Here is a 20199-nt window from a genome sequence, read left to right on the forward strand (position 1 = left end):
AGATCATAAATTTTAAAAATCTTTATATCTTTCGTCAATTTCGTGCCTAGTTAAACGCATCACATAAAATAAAAATGAGAGAATAATAAAATTTCAGTAAAACACTATCTCTAGTATAGTTTTCCAAAAAAAAAAGAAAAGAAAATCACTAATCAAACAACAATTTTTTTTATAGAAAAATCTATACAGTACAATCCTATGGTCCTTTTTTTGTTTTTTGTTTTTTTGAATTTGGGTACAAATTTCCTATTCTCTGCTGTCAGTACGCGTCAACATAGTAAAAACAAAAGGTCGAAATAGAGATATCCAATGATTGATTGACATTTCACCGACCAAAATTTGTCGCAAACTTTCTGTTGACCAGCAATAATAGCGGCGGCGCGTAACACCCAATTTTCGCAATTAAAACCCTAACCAAAAGCATATTATTATATGATCATTAAATTAATATATCAGTTTCCTTAATAATTTCCAGCTGTTCTTCTTCAATCACTCTTGTACTCCCAAATTTTCAGCCATTTTTAATTAATATATTCACACACAAATCCCCATAAGCTCATTTTTTACATGCAACTTTCTTGAAATTCGATCCTCTTATCCAGTTTTATTGGAGGTGTGCTTGTTCTTGCTTGAATTTCAATTTATAATCAATTTCACTTATCATTACTTCATAGAAATTATTAAAATTATTTGGTGACGTCATCATTTTGCTGCTATATAGATTATATCAATTTTGTTGCGTGTAAACATCAATTACAAGGAGTTGAAGATCATCTGCAATAAAGGTATCATCTTTAGCTTCTGGGTTTTTTATATTCATGATTTTTTCTTGGTTCTTGGATTTTTTGGGTTTTTTTCACTGTGTTTTATGTTGTGGGTGAGTAATTAGTAAGTACTTATGTGAAATGAATTAGTAGCTTAGGTTGTTGCTAGTTATAGTATTTATGAGATTCCACTTATGTGAGCTTTGTAAAACATATTCAGCCAGAGACGAACCTATGCTATACCGAGAGGGGTCACCGGCACCCGTAAAGTTCAGCAAAAATTCATGTATATATGTATATATTTTTAAAAATAGTAATATATTAGCAGTGATACACTACATACAAAGCAGTTTTTGGTTGAATAATTTAGCCTTTAAGTTTGCATAAAAGGAGGACAGTTGCAGTAGGTTGACCGCCAGCATAAAAAATAGTCTAATTAAGACAAATCCGTTCAACATATATACAGGAGATTGAGGGGTATTTGAATCTTCTGTATATAGGAAAATTCATATAGCCTACCGCAACTAGTTTGGAACTGAGGCTTATTTGATTGAGAGTGATGATGGGAATGATTATGTTGGGTTTTGAGTTAACTTCTGTGTTGTGGTTAATGATGGTAATTTATTGTATTTTATGATGTCTCTGGGTTGGACTTTCTCAGTGTTGGGAATTTTATCATTTATTTATAATGATGATGTTAATAACCATGGTCTGCTGCTTTTTAGCTTTGGTTGCACATATTTGACTCTCTGTCTCTTCTTCATGTACACTTGTGAGTGGTGATATTTGAAGGTATCCTATGTTCATTTCTTTGGCTAAAGCAGAACAAGAACATGTATTTCCACATTTTCAAATCATTTTCTCATTTTCTGTAAATCAAAATCCACATGTAAAACTTTCTCATCTGTGTGATTTAGATTGAATTAAGTTCCCCTTCTTCTTTACTTAGGAGCTATCTTACTGATGTGAATTTAGCTGTCTGCTTTGTCTTTTATTAGGTGAACACACATGGGTATAGAATCAGCTTTATGTGCTCAAAGTCTGAAGCTTTTTGTTGTTGTTCATTTGGATATTTCTGTGTGTAAACACCATCATTCGATGCCTCTTTGATTACTTTTAAAAATATTTTTAATGTTGTAGGAATTATTTTTCTGCAGCTTAGAACAGAGAAAAGTGATAGGTTCTTGACAGCATTCTCTTGCTCTGGGATGTTTTGGAATACAATTATCTGTTAACTCAATTGCAGCAAACTTATTATATTTTCTGGCATGGTGGCATGCCTTTCATATCTCTTGTATGTATTTATTCAAATCTTTTCGAATGAAGTGTTAGTGTGTTACAATGTCTTTAGAGTTGGTGTACAATTTTAGTATTTAGTCAGGTCTTTAGAATGTTGTTAGAGTTGGTGTTAAATTTTAGTGTCAAATTAGTCCTTCTTTAGTTAAATATAGGATATGGATTGTATCTCTTGCCTAGTTTTGTATTCAATATCATCAAGTCATCAATATATCCCTTCCCTTCTCTTTTTCTCTCTTAAAAAATCATGATTTGCATCTACTCTGCTCTTGTAGACAGAATTGTTAAGCTGCAAAACTAACACAATTCTCGTCATATCTGCACAGTGCCTGGTTTAATCGACCAGACTAGCTAAAGAGTTGTTGAAACAGATGGAACAGAAGCAGCACACACCAAGTGTTATAGCAAGGCTGATGGGCATTGACGAGCTTCCACCTCAGCAGCCTCTCCCTGCTAAGAAAAGGAGAGTACTCTCTGAGAACTATCTCCGGAACACGGCTACTATAGGTTTGCGAGAGAAGAGCTCATTCTCTGTTGGCCTCTCCCGTGGAATAAATACTCAGAAGCATCAAGTAGCTAAACATGTATTCGGAGTTGAGATGCCAGATATTTATAGCCATGAAAAAGCAAGCCAAAATGCAGCCAAGTTGAAGAGGCAGAAATATAGTGATTCTAGTTTTACATCAATGAAGGAGAAGAATTCTTACTTTAAGCTCTCCAAAGGTACCTCAGAATGTTTACTATCTGAAAATACTTCGAGATCTCTTCAGAGACTTGGGATTGGTACAACAAAAGATGATGTTGGAGAATGTGCTATTCATCACTTGAAGAAAATAAACTCAGAGTTTGATCCAAACAGAAACATGCTTCATCCGTCTGGAAGAATTATTGCGCTCAAACCTAGCTCTAGAAAGTCTCGTAACACCAAAAACCAGTCATTTTCTCTTAGGCCTGCTGTGGAATCCGATCCTGTTGATTCGAAGTACAAGGAATTCACAAAAAATGAAATTGGGGCAGTAGTTATTGAGAAATCAGGAAGAGCAAATGGTGTTAATAGCTTGGAACCTCTAAACATTGGGGTTAGAGTTCCAAGGAAAATAGCACAGACAAGGAACCTTGGACAACACGAACTTAATCACAGTTTAAAACTCACATCAAGAGCAGAAAGCATCAGCAACACTTTTCTGAAGGCCGAGGTTCTAAATCCGCCCTCTTCAAATTTATTTACTACAAGAAGAGGAGATGATACTTCCTTTTCAAAGAGGTCATCTTTTGCCAAAGAAGAGAAGAAGCAAATCATTGAAAGATGGAAACTGACGAATGATTTTCAAGAAGTTGAAATAGCTCGTAGAAGCCTGAGTCATGGAGAAATGCTTGCTATGGATGACTTAGAAACGAGGCCTCAATATTTGGACACACAACGTGACAAACATAGTTTTGGCAGTTCATTCAGTATGCACATTGGGATCTCGGGCTCGTGCAATCCTCTGGGTATCAGTAGCAAGGACGGCTGGAAGGATGACTACAGCAGAAATTCGCCAATTCCAAACCATTCTATTGATTCTAGGATAGCCTCTGGAAATCCTGAAGGGACGATTGGCAATAAAGCTTCTCTTTATGGATGGCATCTAAGGCAGAAAGTAGCTGTTTCTGAGAAAAATTCCAAGTCTATGAACCGAAAGCAGAAAGATAGTGCGGAATATAGAGACTTAAACTTGAAGGAAGCCGATCAGTGTAGTCCAAATTCCGTTCTGGAGCCACCTTTCCAGGAAGAGAAGCTCCGAACCTCTGAATTCCATGTCTTATGTAGTAAGTAAACAAAAACCCGTGTTAACTATTTTTTCTACAGCGTTCATCCAATCTCATTTTCACTCTTCTAAACTTGTAAGGTGTAGCAGCACAACTTCAGTTTCCTGAGACCAACTCCGAGGAAATATATTCAGAAGGATCTGAAATGGGTGTCTCGAATGATGAACACTCCGAGAGAGGGTCTCTTGATCTCCTTCAAGATAGTGAAAACATATTGCCGGACTTCAAAGTTGCAGAAAGCAGGGACTTCTCCTACCTGGTTGATGTTTTAGATGAGGCCAGTTTGCATGGCATGAACCTAGGAATTTGTTTTGAGACGTGGCATTCTTTGGACTGCCCTGTGAACCCCTCAGTGTTTGACTTATTAGAGAAAAAGTACGGGAAGCAAACATCTTGGCTAAAATCAGAGAGGAAGCTTTTGTTTGACCGCATAAATTCAGGGCTGAGTGAGATTTTGCATTCATTTCTGGATATCTACATAAGGGAAAAATCTTTGAGGAGAAGGTGTTGTTCTGCATTGAGGAGAATTGACGTTGAAGAAGAGTTGTGGATGATACTGGTTAGTCAGGAAAATGAAGTGCGCAAGGACTTGTCCGGAAAGGCAATTGGAAATGAAACCAAATGGTTGCAGGTTGAGGAGGAACTTAGTAGCATTTGTAGAGAAATAGAGAAATATTTGTTTGATGAGTTAGCTGCAGAATTAGCATTGCATTGAAAGCATATAAAATGGGATTTTTGGCCGCTTATGTTTTCCCACTATTTCCCTCCTCAAGTTACTGGGAATAGATTTAGTTTTTTCCAACAGCAGTTTTGATCTGAAAGTATAGGATGTTGTGTAGAGAATCTGAAAGATGTGGCGCTATTTATTCTTATATTCATCAAACACTTTGTGCAATTCTTGTTTTTCTGTAGAATATCCCATGCTGATGCATGTAAGAGATTTGGTGTAAATGACTAAATATGAATACTATTGGTATATTTCTGAAGGCAGAGAGCCAGAAATTTAAAGGAAATTATCACTGAGCAGGAGTTATGCTATTAATTCTTGCTTTGGATTTACTTTAGCGCATATCTTTTTAAATACTAGGAGTAATATTTTTAGACATGTAACATCCAGAAGGAATTCTACAAGCTATTTTGCCTTGTGACTGCTTTTCCTTTTGCTGCTATATTGGTGTAAAAAGTTTCCAGGGTATAGATTTTGGAAGTCCTTTCCTTTCATTAGATATCTCTATGTATACATAATTAGTGTTTCGTAATATGTGATGACCAAATGAAACTCCAAGTTGGATACGCCTTTTGGGACAGAGTAAAAAAGCTCTGATATAGATCATAATATAATCGACACATTTAACCATTCAATTACATGCTGCAAAGTACATAATGTAAATATTCCGAAATACAGAAAACATGTTGAGTTAACACCTTATCTAGAAGACATGCTGCTTAAGGGGTGATGTAGACAGTAAAGTGGGTAATTGTCTCCACTCCATCAGTTGTATGTTGGTCCACGTGAGGAAGAGTTTCGATGGTGGCAAATCCTTTAGCATTTTCATACTTGCCAGTCCCTCCAATGATGGCAATGTGCGAAATTGGTGTGGCTGTCCTGTGAATTCCAAAGAAACTAATGGTATCATCCACTTCATGATCGTGTTCTCCATGGAATAGTGCTGCCAAGGCTAAAGTGTGGCTGGTGCCATCTGAAGAGCTTGTCAGGTAAAATCCTTGTGCTTTGCCGAGAACAGCTGATCCCAGTTCGTGCCCCTCGGTTATTTCATTGTCAACGACAGTAATAGAGCCAAACATGAGCTGCTGAAGCGATAAGCCAGAAGGAAGCTGACCGGCTGTTACAAAAGGTTGGTTGTTACCACCATTAACTACATTGTTGTTTCCGCTGTTTTGCAGGACAGTGTTAGCTTGTTGCTGACCATTTAGGCCTGCAAGGAATGGATAGTTGTTGTTGTTGACAACGTTGTTAATGTTGTTCAAAGGAACTCCACCATTGATTGGGAAGATTTGATTGGTGGTTGTCGAGAAAGGGAGATTGTTGGCATCAGAAGTGGCTACAATTCCAGTGACCACTCTTCCTGAAGGCTGTGAACCACCAAGGATGTCATGCATGAAAAAGGAGAATGTCGGGTGCTCAAGGACAGGACTTTCTACTGCGGCCCCACCTGAGGTTGCAGTGGCCACTCCTGGTGTTTGGCTGACAGGGGTAGTTACTGGTGCTGCATCGGCAACGGGGGCTGCTCCAGTGTCTGGTAAGTCAGCAGGAGGAGCCACAGAGGCAGCAGGGGCGACAACAGGGATGGAATCTGGTTCAGGTTCAGCTGGTAAATCTGCTGGAGGAGCCACTGTGTCAGCAGGGATGGAAGAATCAGCTACAGGCGCCACGTCAGAATCAGGAGCAGTGACAGTAGCTGGTAATTGGTTACTTGGCAATGTGGCAGCTGGGGCAACCACAGGAGCTACAACAGGATCATCTGTTTCCGATGATGCGTCAGCCACTCGGTTCACTTCATCAAGGATTCTTGCTGAACTGGCACAACCGAAGGTGAGGGCTAGCAGCAAAATGCAGAACGTGGCTTGGAGTATTTTAGAGGTGAGTCGGGAAAATTTTGCCATTTTTTCTTGCGAATGACGCTAGGGGATGAGAGATTAGAAGAAACAAATGGAGCTGAGTAGATGCTTGATTGATGAGAAAAGAAAGGAGGCTCAATGGGTATATATAGTTTTGATTACATCCTTAATAAGAAGTGGAGCTGATAAGGTGGTTTTGGTAAGGAGTACTAAACACCCTTGTAGATACTATTTTTTTTTTGCAGAACAGCAAATCCAAAATGGACATCAGGTTTGGTTGGACCAACTCTGACAGCTTTTTGCTGATTATCTAGACAGTTATAGTATATTATTATCTTAAAACTAATCAATTTTTTTTTAAATTAGCAGTTTTTTAGGGTAAACCATATTGTTGTTCCATATACTAGGGACTTTACAGAAGCTTATTTCTTTTCAACATCTGCAGACAGAGTTGCCATGTCTCATTCTTCCTGTATTTCCTAGCTTAAGAAAATGCAATTTAAGTTTCCTTCCGTAGATAATAAAAGATTGAAATTTAGCAGTAAATCTTGTTGAAGGCAGAAACATTCTCTGAATTTCGTACAATTTTGAAAATGAGTTCCTAAACCCCTAGAATTTTCCGTAAGTTTCCTAAATGCTAAATATCTGGTGTAAATCTATAAGGAAATTTAAGTTCATTTCTCATAAATAGCACATCTTCAAGAATATATGTATTATCCATTCATCCATCAGCATTATCTGAATTTTTTTCAAATGAGCCGAGGGCCTATCGGAAACAGCTTCTCTACCCTCACAAAGCGGCAAGGTCTGAGTACACTTTACCCTCCCCAGACCCCACTTGTGGGATTACACTAGGATTATTGTTGTTGAGAAGGGTCTCTGCAGCTTATTCCGTGCTCCTTAATTGGTAACATATGTTAACTCTTAACTGCGTGAATGTAGTCTGTCACTTTAACAGTACTATGCCTGCCCCTGCACTATTCCCTTCGAATCTGGGCAGAGAAAGCACTTTCTTTGGGAGCAGTTTTTGAATAGACTTCAGCTGAAGTTAATTATGCACAATTCTATACTTTGTTTGATTTGCTTATGGAATAAAATGTTATGTTCGAAAACATTCTGTGGATTTCATATAACTTTGAAACCATTGATGATCTGTGTATATTTCTGATGGTATACACTTCGAAAAAGATCACGGTGACACTAATTGAAGTTCAGGTAATATTTCTGTTTGTATTGACGGAAAGCAAGAGTTTAACAAAAAATATGCAAGAAAAAATATAGGAGTGATCTTCACCCTTAAATAAATCTTGAACCAGCAAGAATTACAATAGAGAAAAGAAATTTCAAATTACATCACAATGATTACTCTAGCAAGTTATATGGTGGACTATCTTCTACTAACTTTTAACCAAGACAAACACTGAATGAAAGAATCTTGTATGTTCCTTCACTCTTATTAGAGGTTGCATTGACAATCTTGACAGTAGCATAGCCATTTGCATCATGATACTTTCCAGTGCCACCAATTACTGCTATATGTGATTCAAAAACATCACTCTTATGCACCCCGAAAAACCTTAAACTATCCTTGTATTCATTACTAAGAAAGCTAGTAGTCATTGCCATCATATGACTGCTGCCGTCTTCTGAACTAGCGACATACATTCCTTGAGCTTTTCCCATCAAAGTCGAGCCATAAATAGAACCTTCGTATATGTCCTCATCTATTGTTGTCACTGTCCCTAGCTCTAATTCCTGAAGTGTAGCTATAGCTGGGAATGTCATGCTGATTCCTTCCAAATCAAGCGTGTGAGTATGCAATCCATTCATTTCAACACTTGGATTTGTGTCGGTCAATGGAATGCCTCCCACAGGAGGGAAATAGCCTAATGGTTTCGAGAAGGGAAGCTGATGACTATTTACTTTTGTTGGTGCAGGTTTTGACGAACGGTGTTTTTGGCTAAGAACATCTAGCATGTAAAAGGATATTTCATGGTGTGCATGATAATGATGATGGTTTGCTGGGGAAGGATTGTTATTCAGAGTTCTTGCAGAAAATGATCGATGCGTCAAGAAGAAGAAGAAGAAGAACCAAAAAATGGCTAGTTTAGAAGGAGATTTTATCATCTCCATAGATTGCAGAAGAGTTATTCTTTCTCTTTTCAGTAGGTTCTATGAGAGCTAAATTAAGATGGGGAGATCTCCAATAATACTTGGTTTGGAGTGGAGTAGTTATTGTATTAATGAAGTAGTTAACTTTTGGGGCTATTATCCTCCCAGGACTTCAGCTAGTCCAGTATTAGTAGTATTTATGGTAGTTAATGTCTAAGGACTATTATCTGCTATCAAGAAGGATGAAGAAAGAAAGGAGATTCAGATATAGTATTGACACGCAATTTCGCTTTCTGTTGGTAGTAGGTTTTTATGACTAACCGTTGTTTTCTTTCATTGTTGATCACCTTACTATCTGGTTGTTTTTATTATGCTTTTATATGGCTTCTTGATACTGTCCCTTCTTTTCTATATTTTCATTAATGGTGCTTATAAGCCTAAGCCGAGGGTCTATTGGAAACCGTCTCTCTATCCTCACAAGGTAGGGGTAAGGTTTGCGTACATACTACCCTCCCAGATCCCACGGTGTGAGATATTACTGGGTATGGGTATGTTGTTGTTGTAGTAGTATTTGATCTATATGAATTTGAGATTTTTGAACTACAACACAAAAAAATCATTTAATTACCCATTAGTGTGCTTGTATCTTTTGTATGGCATGACAAGAATGACTATAATAGTAATGTTAAACAAATACATTTATGGTGACTTAAATTGGGCTGTCCAGTTAAAATTAGTGACAAAAAATAGATGGAAGTGCAATAAAAGTTGACTCACGAGGCAATCAGTATGTACTCCTTATTTTGGTTCCCTTTTGCATTGTTATTTTGGCTATTCATCTATTTTTTAAAACACAGCTTCTGAAATTAATTCTAAGTGATTCAAAATTATTCTAGCACAATCTTGATTACGATTCGAATTATTTATGTTTGTTTGAATAACTTTTGAGAATCGAACTTATTATGCTAGCACAATCTTGGTTTCGAATACTAGTCTTATATTTGAAATATGTAAAAAAAAAAAAAAAAAAAAAAAATTGCCACTGCTAGATTGAAGTTGACTTCTAATGTACGTTGCATGATACTACTCTTTCTCTTCTATTTTTCAAACAATCCCTTCTATCTTTGTGCATAAATTGGTGCGTTGAATTGTATATGTAATAAGGCCAAATTTTCATGATATTTATCGTGACATAATATTTATTATAACAAAATTTGTGAATCATGACATTTGCCATGACATAATATTTATTATTAGGCCAATGATTTCTTGTTATAAATAGAGGAGCTTCTCCTCATTTGCAAACACACCAATTCAAGAGCTTTTCACTCTTGTCTTTCTTTCTCCTCATTTATTTCATTATAGAGTATTTTGTAAGAGAGTGGGTGTTGGAAAATACTTGTGTGAACCCTTTCTTTGGAGTGATCTTGTGAGGTTATTCTCTTGGGGTATTTGGTAATTAGAGTATTTACTCTAATTTTATACTCTCTTTTGTACTCTTATTGGTATAGTGAAATTGCTTCTCTTCGCTTGTGGACGTAGGTCACTTTGACCGAATCACGTTAAATTTGTGTCTTCTTTATCTTCTTTAATTGCCGTTATTATCAACTTGCATTGTCTTTGTTATTATCATTATAACGTTGTTTGGCTAAATTTCGCACTACCCGGTTTCTCGATCCTAATAAATTAGTATCATAGTCATATCTAACCGGGTTAGTTTAAATAGCCAAAATGACTCTAACAAAATCTTATGTTGAGAAATTTGATCGAAGTGCAAACTTTGGAATGTGGCAATTAAAGATGGAAGCTATCCTAATTCAGGATGGCTTAGATTTGGCACTGCAAGGAAATGAGAAGTTGCCGGATAAAATGACGGACGAGGAGTTTGCCGTCATAGACAGAAAGACAAAAGAAGATATTATTTTAAATCTTTCAAATGAAGTTTTACGTGAAGTTGTAGCAGAAAGCTCAGCCCAAGGCATATGGGAAAAACTTAAAACCCTATATATGAAAAGAACAGTAGAAAATAGTCTTTACCTAAAGCAAAAACTCTACACTTTTCGTATGGCTGAAGGTACCTCTATACTTACACATCTTGATACTTTTGATTCTCTTCTTATGGATTTAAGTAACATGGATGCTGAAATCAATGATGAGGATCAAAATGTGTTATTGCTTATTTTCTTACCCCAGTCGTTTAAACATATAAGAGATACTATGCTTTATAGAAAGGATAATATCTCTTATAAAGATATCAAATCTATTTTGAAATCAAAAGAACAAATAGATAGAGATATTACTGGGGAAACTAGTGAGAACTAAGGGGAAGACTTATTCATAAGAGGTAGATCCAATAAGAAAGATTCAAGTAGTGAGAAACCTAAATCAATATCAAAATCCAGATACAGAAATGTCATGTACAAATATTGTCATAAGAAAGGTCACATTATTTCTGAATGCTTTAAATTGAAAAATAAAGAAAAGCATACAGAAAAGAAAAATGAGCACAAAAATATTGACACTGCCGAAACAAGTGTAGCTGCTGATGAGACTGAGAGAACTATTTTTTAGCAACTAATAATAGTTTCAAATCTAACAATGAGTGAATTTTAGATTCGGGTTGTTCTTATCATATGTGTCACAATCGGGATTTATTTACCACATATGAATCTATTGGAGGTGGAGTTGTCTTGATGGGAAACAATGTTGCCTGCAAAGTTATTAGAAAAGGTACATTCCGAATCAAAATGCACGATGGTGTGGTAAGAACTCTCATCGATGTTAGACATGTTCCTGACTTGAAGAAAAATCTCATCTCTTTAGTTACTCTAGAATCTCTTGGGTGCAAGTACACAAGTGAAGGTGTACTTTTGTGATCATGAAAGCACGCAGATCTAGTACGTTATATACTCTTTTGGGATTTACTGTTACAGGTGCTACTGCAGTTTCAATATCAGATAATTCAGATTCTGACATAACCAAATTGTGGCATATGCGATTTGGGTATATGAGTGAAAAATATCTTTCCATCCTCAGCAAAAGAGGTCTCTTATGTGGCCAAAGTACCGGAAATATGGAGTTCTATGAACATTGTGTGTTCGGGAAGCAGAAAAGAGTCAGCTTCAAATCTCCAGTGATTCATAGAACAAAAGGTACTTTGGATTACATTCATTCAGATCTTTGGGGTCCTTCACGTACCCCATCAAAAGGTGGTGTCAGGTATATGTTAACTTTCATTGATGATTATTCAGGAAAGTTTGGGTTTGTTTCCTGAAAAATAAAAGTGATGTTTACTTAAATTTCAAACAATGGAAAGTTTTGATTGAGAAGCAAACAAGAAAACAGGTTAAGCGGCTTAGAACCGATAATGGCTTGGAATTTTGTACTGATGAATTCAACGAATTTTGCAAGAATGAAGGAATTGCTCGACATCGTACTGTGAGAATGACACCTCAGCAAAATGGTATGGCAGAAAGGATGAATAGAACTCTTTTGGAAATGGCTCGTTGCATGATTTCAAATGCTAGATTGACAAACGCCTTTTGGGCAGAAGCTATCGCTACAGCTTGTTATATTGTCAACCGAGCTCCTTCTGCACCTTTGAACTTTAAGACTCCCGAGGAAATGTGGTCAGGTACTCCTGCTAATTTTTCTGATTTAAAGATATTTGGTTGCCCTGCATACATGCATGTAAATGATGGAAAATTAGAGCTAAGGGATAAAAAATACATTTTCCTTGGGTATGCATCTGAGTGAAAGGATACCGACTATGGTATAATGATCCCACGGCACCAAAATTTATAATTAGCAGAGATGTAACCTTTGATGAATCCTCTATATTACATTCTAGAAAAGAGTCTTCTAGTTCTTGTAATACAGATAAAGGAAAGAGTACACGAAACCAGGTGGAGATTGAGATTGACATTCCTTCTGAGCCAAGCTCATCAACTTTGGAGCAAAATACAGTTGAAACTCTTGAAGTTGAGATAGAAGCTGAAATTCCTAAAGTTGAGACTCCTGAAGTTGAACCAGAAGAAGAAGAGTATTCTATAGCCAAACATAGACCAAGAAGAGAAGGTAAACAACCATTAAGATTTGGAGATTATGTTGTATTTGCTTTTTCAGTTGCACAGAAAACTGAAGAAATTGGAGAACCATCAAAATATACAGAAGCAGTTTCTGGTGCTGACTCAGCCAAGTGGCTGATTGCAATGAATTGAGAAATTGAGTCTCTCCACAAGAATGGTACTTGGTCTCTTGTGAAGCCGCCATTAGGAAAAAGAATTGTTGGTTGCAAATGGGTCTTCAAAAAAAAAGATGGCATTCCAGGGGTTGAAGATGAGAGCTATAAGGCACGATTAGTTGCAAAGGGATATAGTGAGGTAGAAGGAGTTGATTTTAATGATATTTTCTCACATGTTGTTAAACATAGCTCTATTCATGTCTTGGTTGCCTTCGTTGCCATGTATGATTTGGAATTAGAACAACTTGATGTTAAGACAACTTTCTTACATGACGAACTTGAGGAACAAATATACATGCATCAACTCGAAGGATTTGAAATTGAAGGAAAAGAATATCATGTTTGCTTGTTGAAGAAATCCTTTTACGGATTAAAGCAGTCTCCAAGACAATGGTATAAAAGGTTTGATTCTTTTATGTTGGGTCATGGTTATTCGAGGAGCATGTATGATAGTTGTGTTTACTTTCGGAAGTTAAATGATGGTTCATTTGTGTACCTATTATTATATGTTGATGGCATGCTCATTGCTGCTAAGGATTTAACAGAAATTCACAATTTGAAAAGTTAGCTGAAAAGTGAATTTGAGATGAAAGATTTGGGAACAACTAAGAAAATTCTTAGCATGGAGATCGAAAGAGATCAAAAAGACAACAGGCTATTTCTGACACAGAAGTACTTGGAGAAAATCTTGGAGAGGTTTGGCAAGAAAGATACTAAACCAGTTAGTACCCCTCTGGCTGCTCATTTTAAGTTATCAGCTGCTCAGTCCCCGCAGTCAGAGGAAGAAGAGAGGTACATGACACATATTCCTTATTCCAGTGCAGTTGGCAGTATTATGTATGCAATGGTTTGTACACGTCCAGACATTTCACAAGCAGTGAGCTTGGTAAGCCGGTATATGACTTGCCCTGGCAAAGCACATTGGCATGTTGTGAAATGGATTCTCAGATACTTGCGAGGTACTTAAAACACATGTTTGGAATTTTAGAGAGATACTAACACTTTGGTTGGCTTTATAGATTCAGATTATGCAGGTGATCTTGACAAAAGAATATCACTAACAGGCTGTGTATTTTGCATCGGTAGTTGCGCTATTAGTTGGAAAGCTACATTACAACATATAGTAGCTTTATCTACTACCGAAACAGAATATATGGCAGTGATCGAGGCGACCAAAGAAGCTTTATGGTTGAAGGGTCTATTTGTTGAACTCAGTTTACACCGAAGTGGTATTACCATTTTCTGTGATAATCAAAGTGCCATTCATTTGACTAAAGATAAAATGCATCATGAGAGGACGAAGCACATTGATATAAAGTATCATTTCATCCGAGAAACCATTGCTGAAAGAGAAGTCTCTGTTCAGAAGATCAACATTAGAGATAATCCTGCTGACATGTTCACAAAACCTCTTCCAATGTCCAAGTTCAAGCTTTGCCTGAACTTGAATGGCATTTATAAAGAATAATTTTGCCCATTGGGGTTTTTGCGGAGAAGGTGGAGCAAATTTACTATATATAAGCCGAAATTAGACCAAGGTGGAGATTTGTAATATGGCCAAATTTTCATGACATTTGCCATGACATAATATCCATTATTAGGCCAATGATTTCTTGTTATAAATAGAGGAGCTTCTCCTCATTTGCAAACACACCAATTCAAGAGCTTTTCACTCTTGTCTTTCTTTCTCCTCCTTTATTTCATTATAGAGTATTTTGTAAGAGAGTGAGTGTTGGGAAACACTTGTGTGAACCCTTTCTTTGGAGTGATCTTGTGATTTATTCTCTTGGGGTATTTGGTAATTAGAGTATTTACTCTAATTTTGTACTCTCTTTCGTACTCTTGTTGGTACAGTTGTCACACATCCTTTTTTCCGACGAGAGGGGATAAAGGAGTTTTTTCAATTTAAGTGACATTAATCGAAATGAGGTTATTTATTTACTTATTTCAGAGTCGCCACTTGGAATAATTTATGGTGTCCCAAGTCACCGGTTTATTTTAAATCCCAAATCGAGGAAATTTGACTCTATTTATAGTCCGCGAACAAAGAAGAGCGGATAAGGAATTCTGTTAACCCGGGAGAAGGTGTGAGGCACTCCCGAGTTCCGTGATTTTAGCACGGTCACTTAACAATTAATATTTGGCCTAATTATCTGATTTATTACATATTTAAAGCCTATTGTGCATTTTTACTTTTTAACCGCTTATAATTATTTATGGAATTATTTCTGGAACAAGTCACGATATCGTACACTTGTCGTTTTGGCACACGTCGCAAACCGCGCCACATGAAATGCACCCGCGATTTACGACATGCTTATTTTTATTACTGCTAGAGGTTATGATCGGGTCACATGAAATGCACACCCGGATTGGGGTTAAGGTATCGTGAGCATGCGATGGGAACCGTATCCATGACCACGATGATTTATTAATCATGTCTAAAGCAAGCTACGATGTTCATGATTATTTCTTTCTAAGTTTATTTTATTCACATAATCTAATTTGAACTAAAATCAGTGTTCGACTTAATCATTATCAGTCTTCAATATGGGCCGATTCAAAGCGGTTCCTGAAAGCAGAACACCAGCATCTCAATTTTGCGGATTTAATACCTTTGCATACATGTCAATCCCATTTAGATATTTTGATATTAGAAAATGGGAAATCACAACCAGTGCATTCATCACAATAGTCATTTAGTTTCACCAGAAATCTACTACTAATATTTGACATAATCTCCATTTTAGTATACAAAATGAACTCTTCTATCATGTACAAATGCAGCCGAAATTAACTTTGGGCTCAGGATTCTTAAAATGCCAGAGACCAGTTGCCTATATTCATATAGTCCAAAACAAATTGAGCCATAAAGCTTACATGTGATATAAATAAACTATCATAATAGTAACACTGCTTTCAACAAATTCAAACCCATATATCATAAATTCAACAATTGAACGTACAAACAATTGGCTTTTCAAACACACAGGTAGTAGTAAACATCAAACAGAAAAAAACCAATAAACAAATTTAATAGCTAAACATGATGGCTCCGTGAATTCAAAACAAACATGTAACACGAATGAACTCATATTTCAATTATGAATTCGACAAAGGGTCAGATATGAGTATGGCGTACCTCAAACAAGAAATCGATAGAAAATGACCAAATGAGGTCTGAAATAGATGGGAAAATACAGCAACAGAAACAACACATCAACAATGAAAACGCAGCGAGATTAACTTTAAAGCGAGCACGCATACGCAGATCCGGATCTGAAACACTCAAAAACATTTTAGAACCTTCAGATTTCAATTGAGTGACGCGAAGAGGAAGCTTAGAAGGGAATGTCGAAATGGAACTTCGGATAGCACAGCCGACGAGAGAATGAAACTGTGAACATGTCTGTCTTTGTGTGTATGTGTGTGTGTGCGCTTTCGGTCCCTTTGCTGAAACTGAGGTGAGAGAGGGGGCAGCTGCTCGGAGGGAATGGATAAGAAGAAATCGGCGGATATGGTTTTTGTCAGGGGGTGTCCGTTCTTTTTCTCTTGAGAATCCAAAGGGATGGGGGAATTAGGGTCTATTTTAGAGATGAAGGGGATATTGGGCCGGCGGGTAGTGGGTTGAGGCGAATGGAAGGAAAATGGGCCATTAGAAGCACCTGGCCCAAAGCTGTAATGAGACCTCATAGCCTTCTCTTTTCTTTCTTTGTATTTTGCAAGACTAATCAATTTATTTAACACTCCTAATTCCAACTAATTTATAAAATTAACCTAATGACTTATTTTTCTACAATTAACTAATTTATTTAGCTAATAAATACATGTAGAGTTACTAATGTATTTTTTTGGTATTTTAGTGTTTTACAAATGCAATTAATTATGCAATTAAAATCTAAAAATATAAAAATTCAAAATATTTTTGTATTTTCTTTAGGATTTAAAATACAACTTAAAAATGCATCAAACATGAATACGTACAAAGCAAACTAAGTAAAAATATAGAAAAGTAATTTAAAGCTATTTTTTTTTTTAGGAGTAATTTTATATTAGGGCAAAAATTAAGTGCTCACAAAAGTGAAATTGATTCTCTTCGCTTGTGAACGTAGGTCATCTTGACCGAACCACGTTAAATTTGTGTCTTCTTTATCTTCTTTAATTGCCGTTATTATCAACTTGCATTGTCTTTGTTATTATCATTATAACGTTGTTTGGCTAAATGCTGCACTACTCGATTTTCCGATCCTAACAGTATATTTAGATCCATAGGCAATTTTTTTCCTGTAACTGAGCTTTAAAAAAATATTGTATCGATTAATTAAAGGCAAATCCCTTTTATTACGAAAAGAATTACATACTGTCGTGTTTTTGTTTACCATCTCACAAATGATATATTATCAGAAATAATCTTGTAAGATTGATCAGAGATGTGTCGTATATATCTTGAATAAGTTGAACTCCTTATTTACACTCTTTCCCAGCCATGTGCAGTCAGACCTTCTTACTTTGTTGCTTTTATCCAAAAAGTACGTTTTCGGAACGACAGCACAGAGAAAAAACGGCTATGGTATCCTATTCCCCCCAAGTTCTGAAAACTAATAGAGCTCTTAAGTGTTGCTTAAGTTTAGAATACATAACATGTGCAAGTTAGTCACTTGAATGTATGGCTGTCCCACGGGACGGGACGGGCTGTCCCGTATCCTGTCCCGGCCCCGTCTCGTATTTCGTCTCGGCCCACTTAATTCTAAACGGGATGAGCTCATGATTAACGGTACGCGGGATCGGACGGGCCTACCGTTTCGTCCCATTCCGCCCCGTGTGTCCCGCTTATTTTTTTAATTTTTTTTTTGAAATATAGCTGTTGGGCAATGACCAATTGCAAATATAACCGTTCCCAACGAATCAGGATTGGAAGGTATTAAAGACGAAGATATGGATGATATAACAGGTTTTGATTCCTCTATTGATGATGAACTTGATTTTTATCTTAATCAAGGATTGGAAAGTATTAAATACGAAGAAGGCAACAAACAACTTTTGACATGGTGGTGGGAGCGTGGCAAGGCTTTTCCAACACTTTCAATAATGACCCGAGATATCCTGGCTATTCAAGCATCATCAGTAGCATCGGAGAGTGTTTTTAGCGCAGCAAGATTTCAAATCGGAGATCATAAACATTCATTAGCGGAGGACATCCTAGAGATTTCCGTATTATTCACAGATTGGATTAATTCAGAAAGAAGAAATCTTGGTTTTGAAAAATTAACCACTAGGGAAGAAGAAGAATACAATGAGATACTTAGCACTGGGAGCGATGACGGCATGGAACTCTTGGAACATCAATCAACCTTGCCAATTCCAGAACAATGTCCGAGAGAAACTATAGATAAGTTACAACGAAACTATATAGGAGCTTACAAATATTAGTATGATAATTTGTAATTGGCTACTAAGAGGCCTAGTTCAAACAGAACCCTTCCTAGAAGGTGGCTACGTAGATTAGGTGTTATTCAAAAGAATTATATTTGTATGTGAAATTTGAAAGTTCTATTAATAAAATAAAAGGCTCTAAGCATAGAATTATTTTTATGAATTGACTTACACTCTTACTTAGTTACTTAATGGCTTGAAATTATATTAAATAAATTATAACTCTATTATAATTACTAGAATATTTCATTACAAGTCTTTTGTTTTAATATTTTATAATTATTTACGTCGTTTCTTAATTTTCGTTTTAACTTTTAAGTTTATTAAATAAGTCAAAAACTAGCCGTTGCAAACTTTAAAAACTTAGTCATTGTAAAAAGACTAGTTGTTGCCAAACTTAATGCCTAAATAATAATTTTTTTTAAAAAAATGACCCACTTAAGGCCCGCGAAACCGTCCCGTTCTGTCCCGTCCCATCTCGTTTGTTAGCGGGATGGGATGGGCCTACTGTTTCGTTTCGTTTATCCCGTCCCATTTCGTCTCGTCCCGCCACCGTTCCGACTAAATGTCGTTCCGTCCCGTCGAGTTGGACAGCCTTACTCGAATGTAATGGATTAAGATAGAACATTATTGTCGGACCCATCAAGTCACCAAAATGGCTAAACTCTGTTTTTAGATGTCAAATTTGATGAGTTCGTATAGTCATGAGAAATAATTTTAATGTTGTATTTCTGAAACTTTTTATATGTTCCTGAGCTTTTGGCTTTTGAAGAGTCCACATCGTAATCTATCTATATATTTATATAAATTAAGTTTCTCAAAAGATGTGACGTAACACCTCTCTCAAGCGTCAATCAATAATCCTCTTAATCGTACTTATTGTATCCCCTTCCTATTCTTTTTGTTAATCCTCTTAATTGCATATTTTCAACAAAAAAATTATGTATTTACAACTTTGTAATTCAAAGTTATGTTTAGTTTTTGGCATGGAAAGGTTAACTTTATCTTGACAGATGCAATACGAGTGGATTCATTTTAATTTCATCTGGTTAAATTTTCATATGAAATATAACTTGACCAAAATAAAAAGTTCAAGAGTAAAAAACTCCTTATAACGCAAAATATTGCAGGTGGAAGCTCAGTCGAAACTTTTAACTACTGTCCCCTTTTTTACCTTCTCATTGACATTTAAAAAGATAGGCTTGAATATTTTTTAAAAAGAAACTCGAGAAGACAATTATGTCAAGGCTCAATTGATATTATTATAGTTAAATGATATAAAGAAGATAAAGATGATCAAAGAATGTTGCTTTTATGACGTCATCTATTGGGGCAATCAAATATCAAACACAAAGTTTAATTAATAGTATGACGCCCGGAAGAGCAAAAATAGGTGGGAGAGTATGCCTTTTGACTTTATTCATAAATGTTCTTGGGGTTACGCGAGAATACTAGCTTTTCATATATTTATTTTGTAATTTATAATTAAATCAATGTTTCTCGAATATGTGTGCATCAATTATTTTTAGTATATATATTTTGTAAAAGAAAAAATATATATATATATATATTGAATTCCCTTGACATAAGTTCGTATATTAGGCATGATATTTTTATATATTTTTGAATCCACTTAAATTTTTGACTTTGCTATTGGTCATCACTATCAACCACAACTACCGGCCTCCATCCAGGCATAACTACTATTGTCAGTTACGATCATCAAACAACCAACCACCTCCATCACTGGCCACCACTATCAACCACTTTTACAACCCACCATCGCCACATTAGCCACCGTCGCGATCGTTGCCATCACCATCCTTCATTGCAAAACTAGTCACCACGGTCAATCACTTCACCGACCACCTCAATCATACTAATCCCCACCATCAACCATCTTTACCACTTCCTCCAACAAAAATTATCGCCCCTCAACCGCCAGCCACCACTATTAATTAC

At 36.3% G+C, this 20199-nt stretch overlaps 3 protein-coding genes across 4 annotated transcripts; 1 reads left to right on the forward strand and 2 right to left on the reverse strand.

Moving 5' to 3' along the window:
• The first annotated feature begins 432 nt into the window (after positions 1 to 432).
• Positions 433 to 4882, forward strand: LOC107819841 (uncharacterized). 2 transcript variants are annotated; one of them, XM_016645991.2, is made up of 4 exons: positions 433 to 613; positions 722 to 785; positions 2387 to 3869; positions 3950 to 4882. In XM_016645991.2, exons 3-4 carry the CDS (start codon positions 2432 to 2434, stop codon positions 4582 to 4584), a joined length of 2073 nt encoding a protein of 690 aa, XP_016501477.2. In that variant the 5' UTR covers positions 433 to 613; positions 722 to 785; positions 2387 to 2431; the 3' UTR covers positions 4585 to 4882. The 2 variants fall into 2 exon arrangements, with proteins under 2 accessions (XP_016501477.2, XP_075083900.1); XM_075227799.1 differs by lacking the exon at positions 433 to 613 and having other exon boundaries at positions 646 to 785.
• A 297-nt stretch (positions 4883 to 5179) lies between these two features.
• LOC107819840 (dirigent protein 24-like) lies at positions 5180 to 6626 on the reverse strand. Its single transcript, XM_016645990.2, has one exon. It carries the CDS (start codon positions 6492 to 6494, stop codon positions 5316 to 5318), a length of 1179 nt encoding a protein of 392 aa, XP_016501476.1. The 5' UTR covers positions 6495 to 6626; the 3' UTR covers positions 5180 to 5315.
• Positions 6627 to 7853: 1227 nt separating this feature from the next.
• On the reverse strand, positions 7854 to 8582 carry LOC107819838 (dirigent protein 25-like). Its single transcript, XM_016645988.1, has one exon. It carries the CDS (start codon positions 8580 to 8582, stop codon positions 7854 to 7856), a length of 729 nt encoding a protein of 242 aa, XP_016501474.1.
• Positions 8583 to 20199: the final 11617 nt, after the last annotated feature.

Source organism: Nicotiana tabacum, chromosome 13, assembly GCF_000715075.1.
Source record: "Nicotiana tabacum cultivar K326 chromosome 13, ASM71507v2, whole genome shotgun sequence".
Classification (NCBI taxonomy): Eukaryota; Viridiplantae; Streptophyta; class Magnoliopsida; order Solanales; family Solanaceae; genus Nicotiana; species Nicotiana tabacum.

Coding starts and splice junctions, on each gene's coding strand:
- LOC107819841 (XM_016645991.2), top strand. CDS start 2,432: ATGGAACAGAAGCAGCACACACCAAGTGTTATAGCAAGGCTGATGGGC. Junction 3,870..3,949: donor TGAATTCCATGTCTTATGTA/GTAAGTAAACAA, acceptor TAAACTTGTAAG/GTGTAGCAGCACAACTTCAG.
- LOC107819838 (XM_016645988.1), bottom strand. CDS start 8,582: ATGGAGATGATAAAATCTCCTTCTAAACTAGCCATTTTTTGGTTCTTC.
- LOC107819840 (XM_016645990.2), bottom strand. CDS start 6,494: ATGGCAAAATTTTCCCGACTCACCTCTAAAATACTCCAAGCCACGTTC.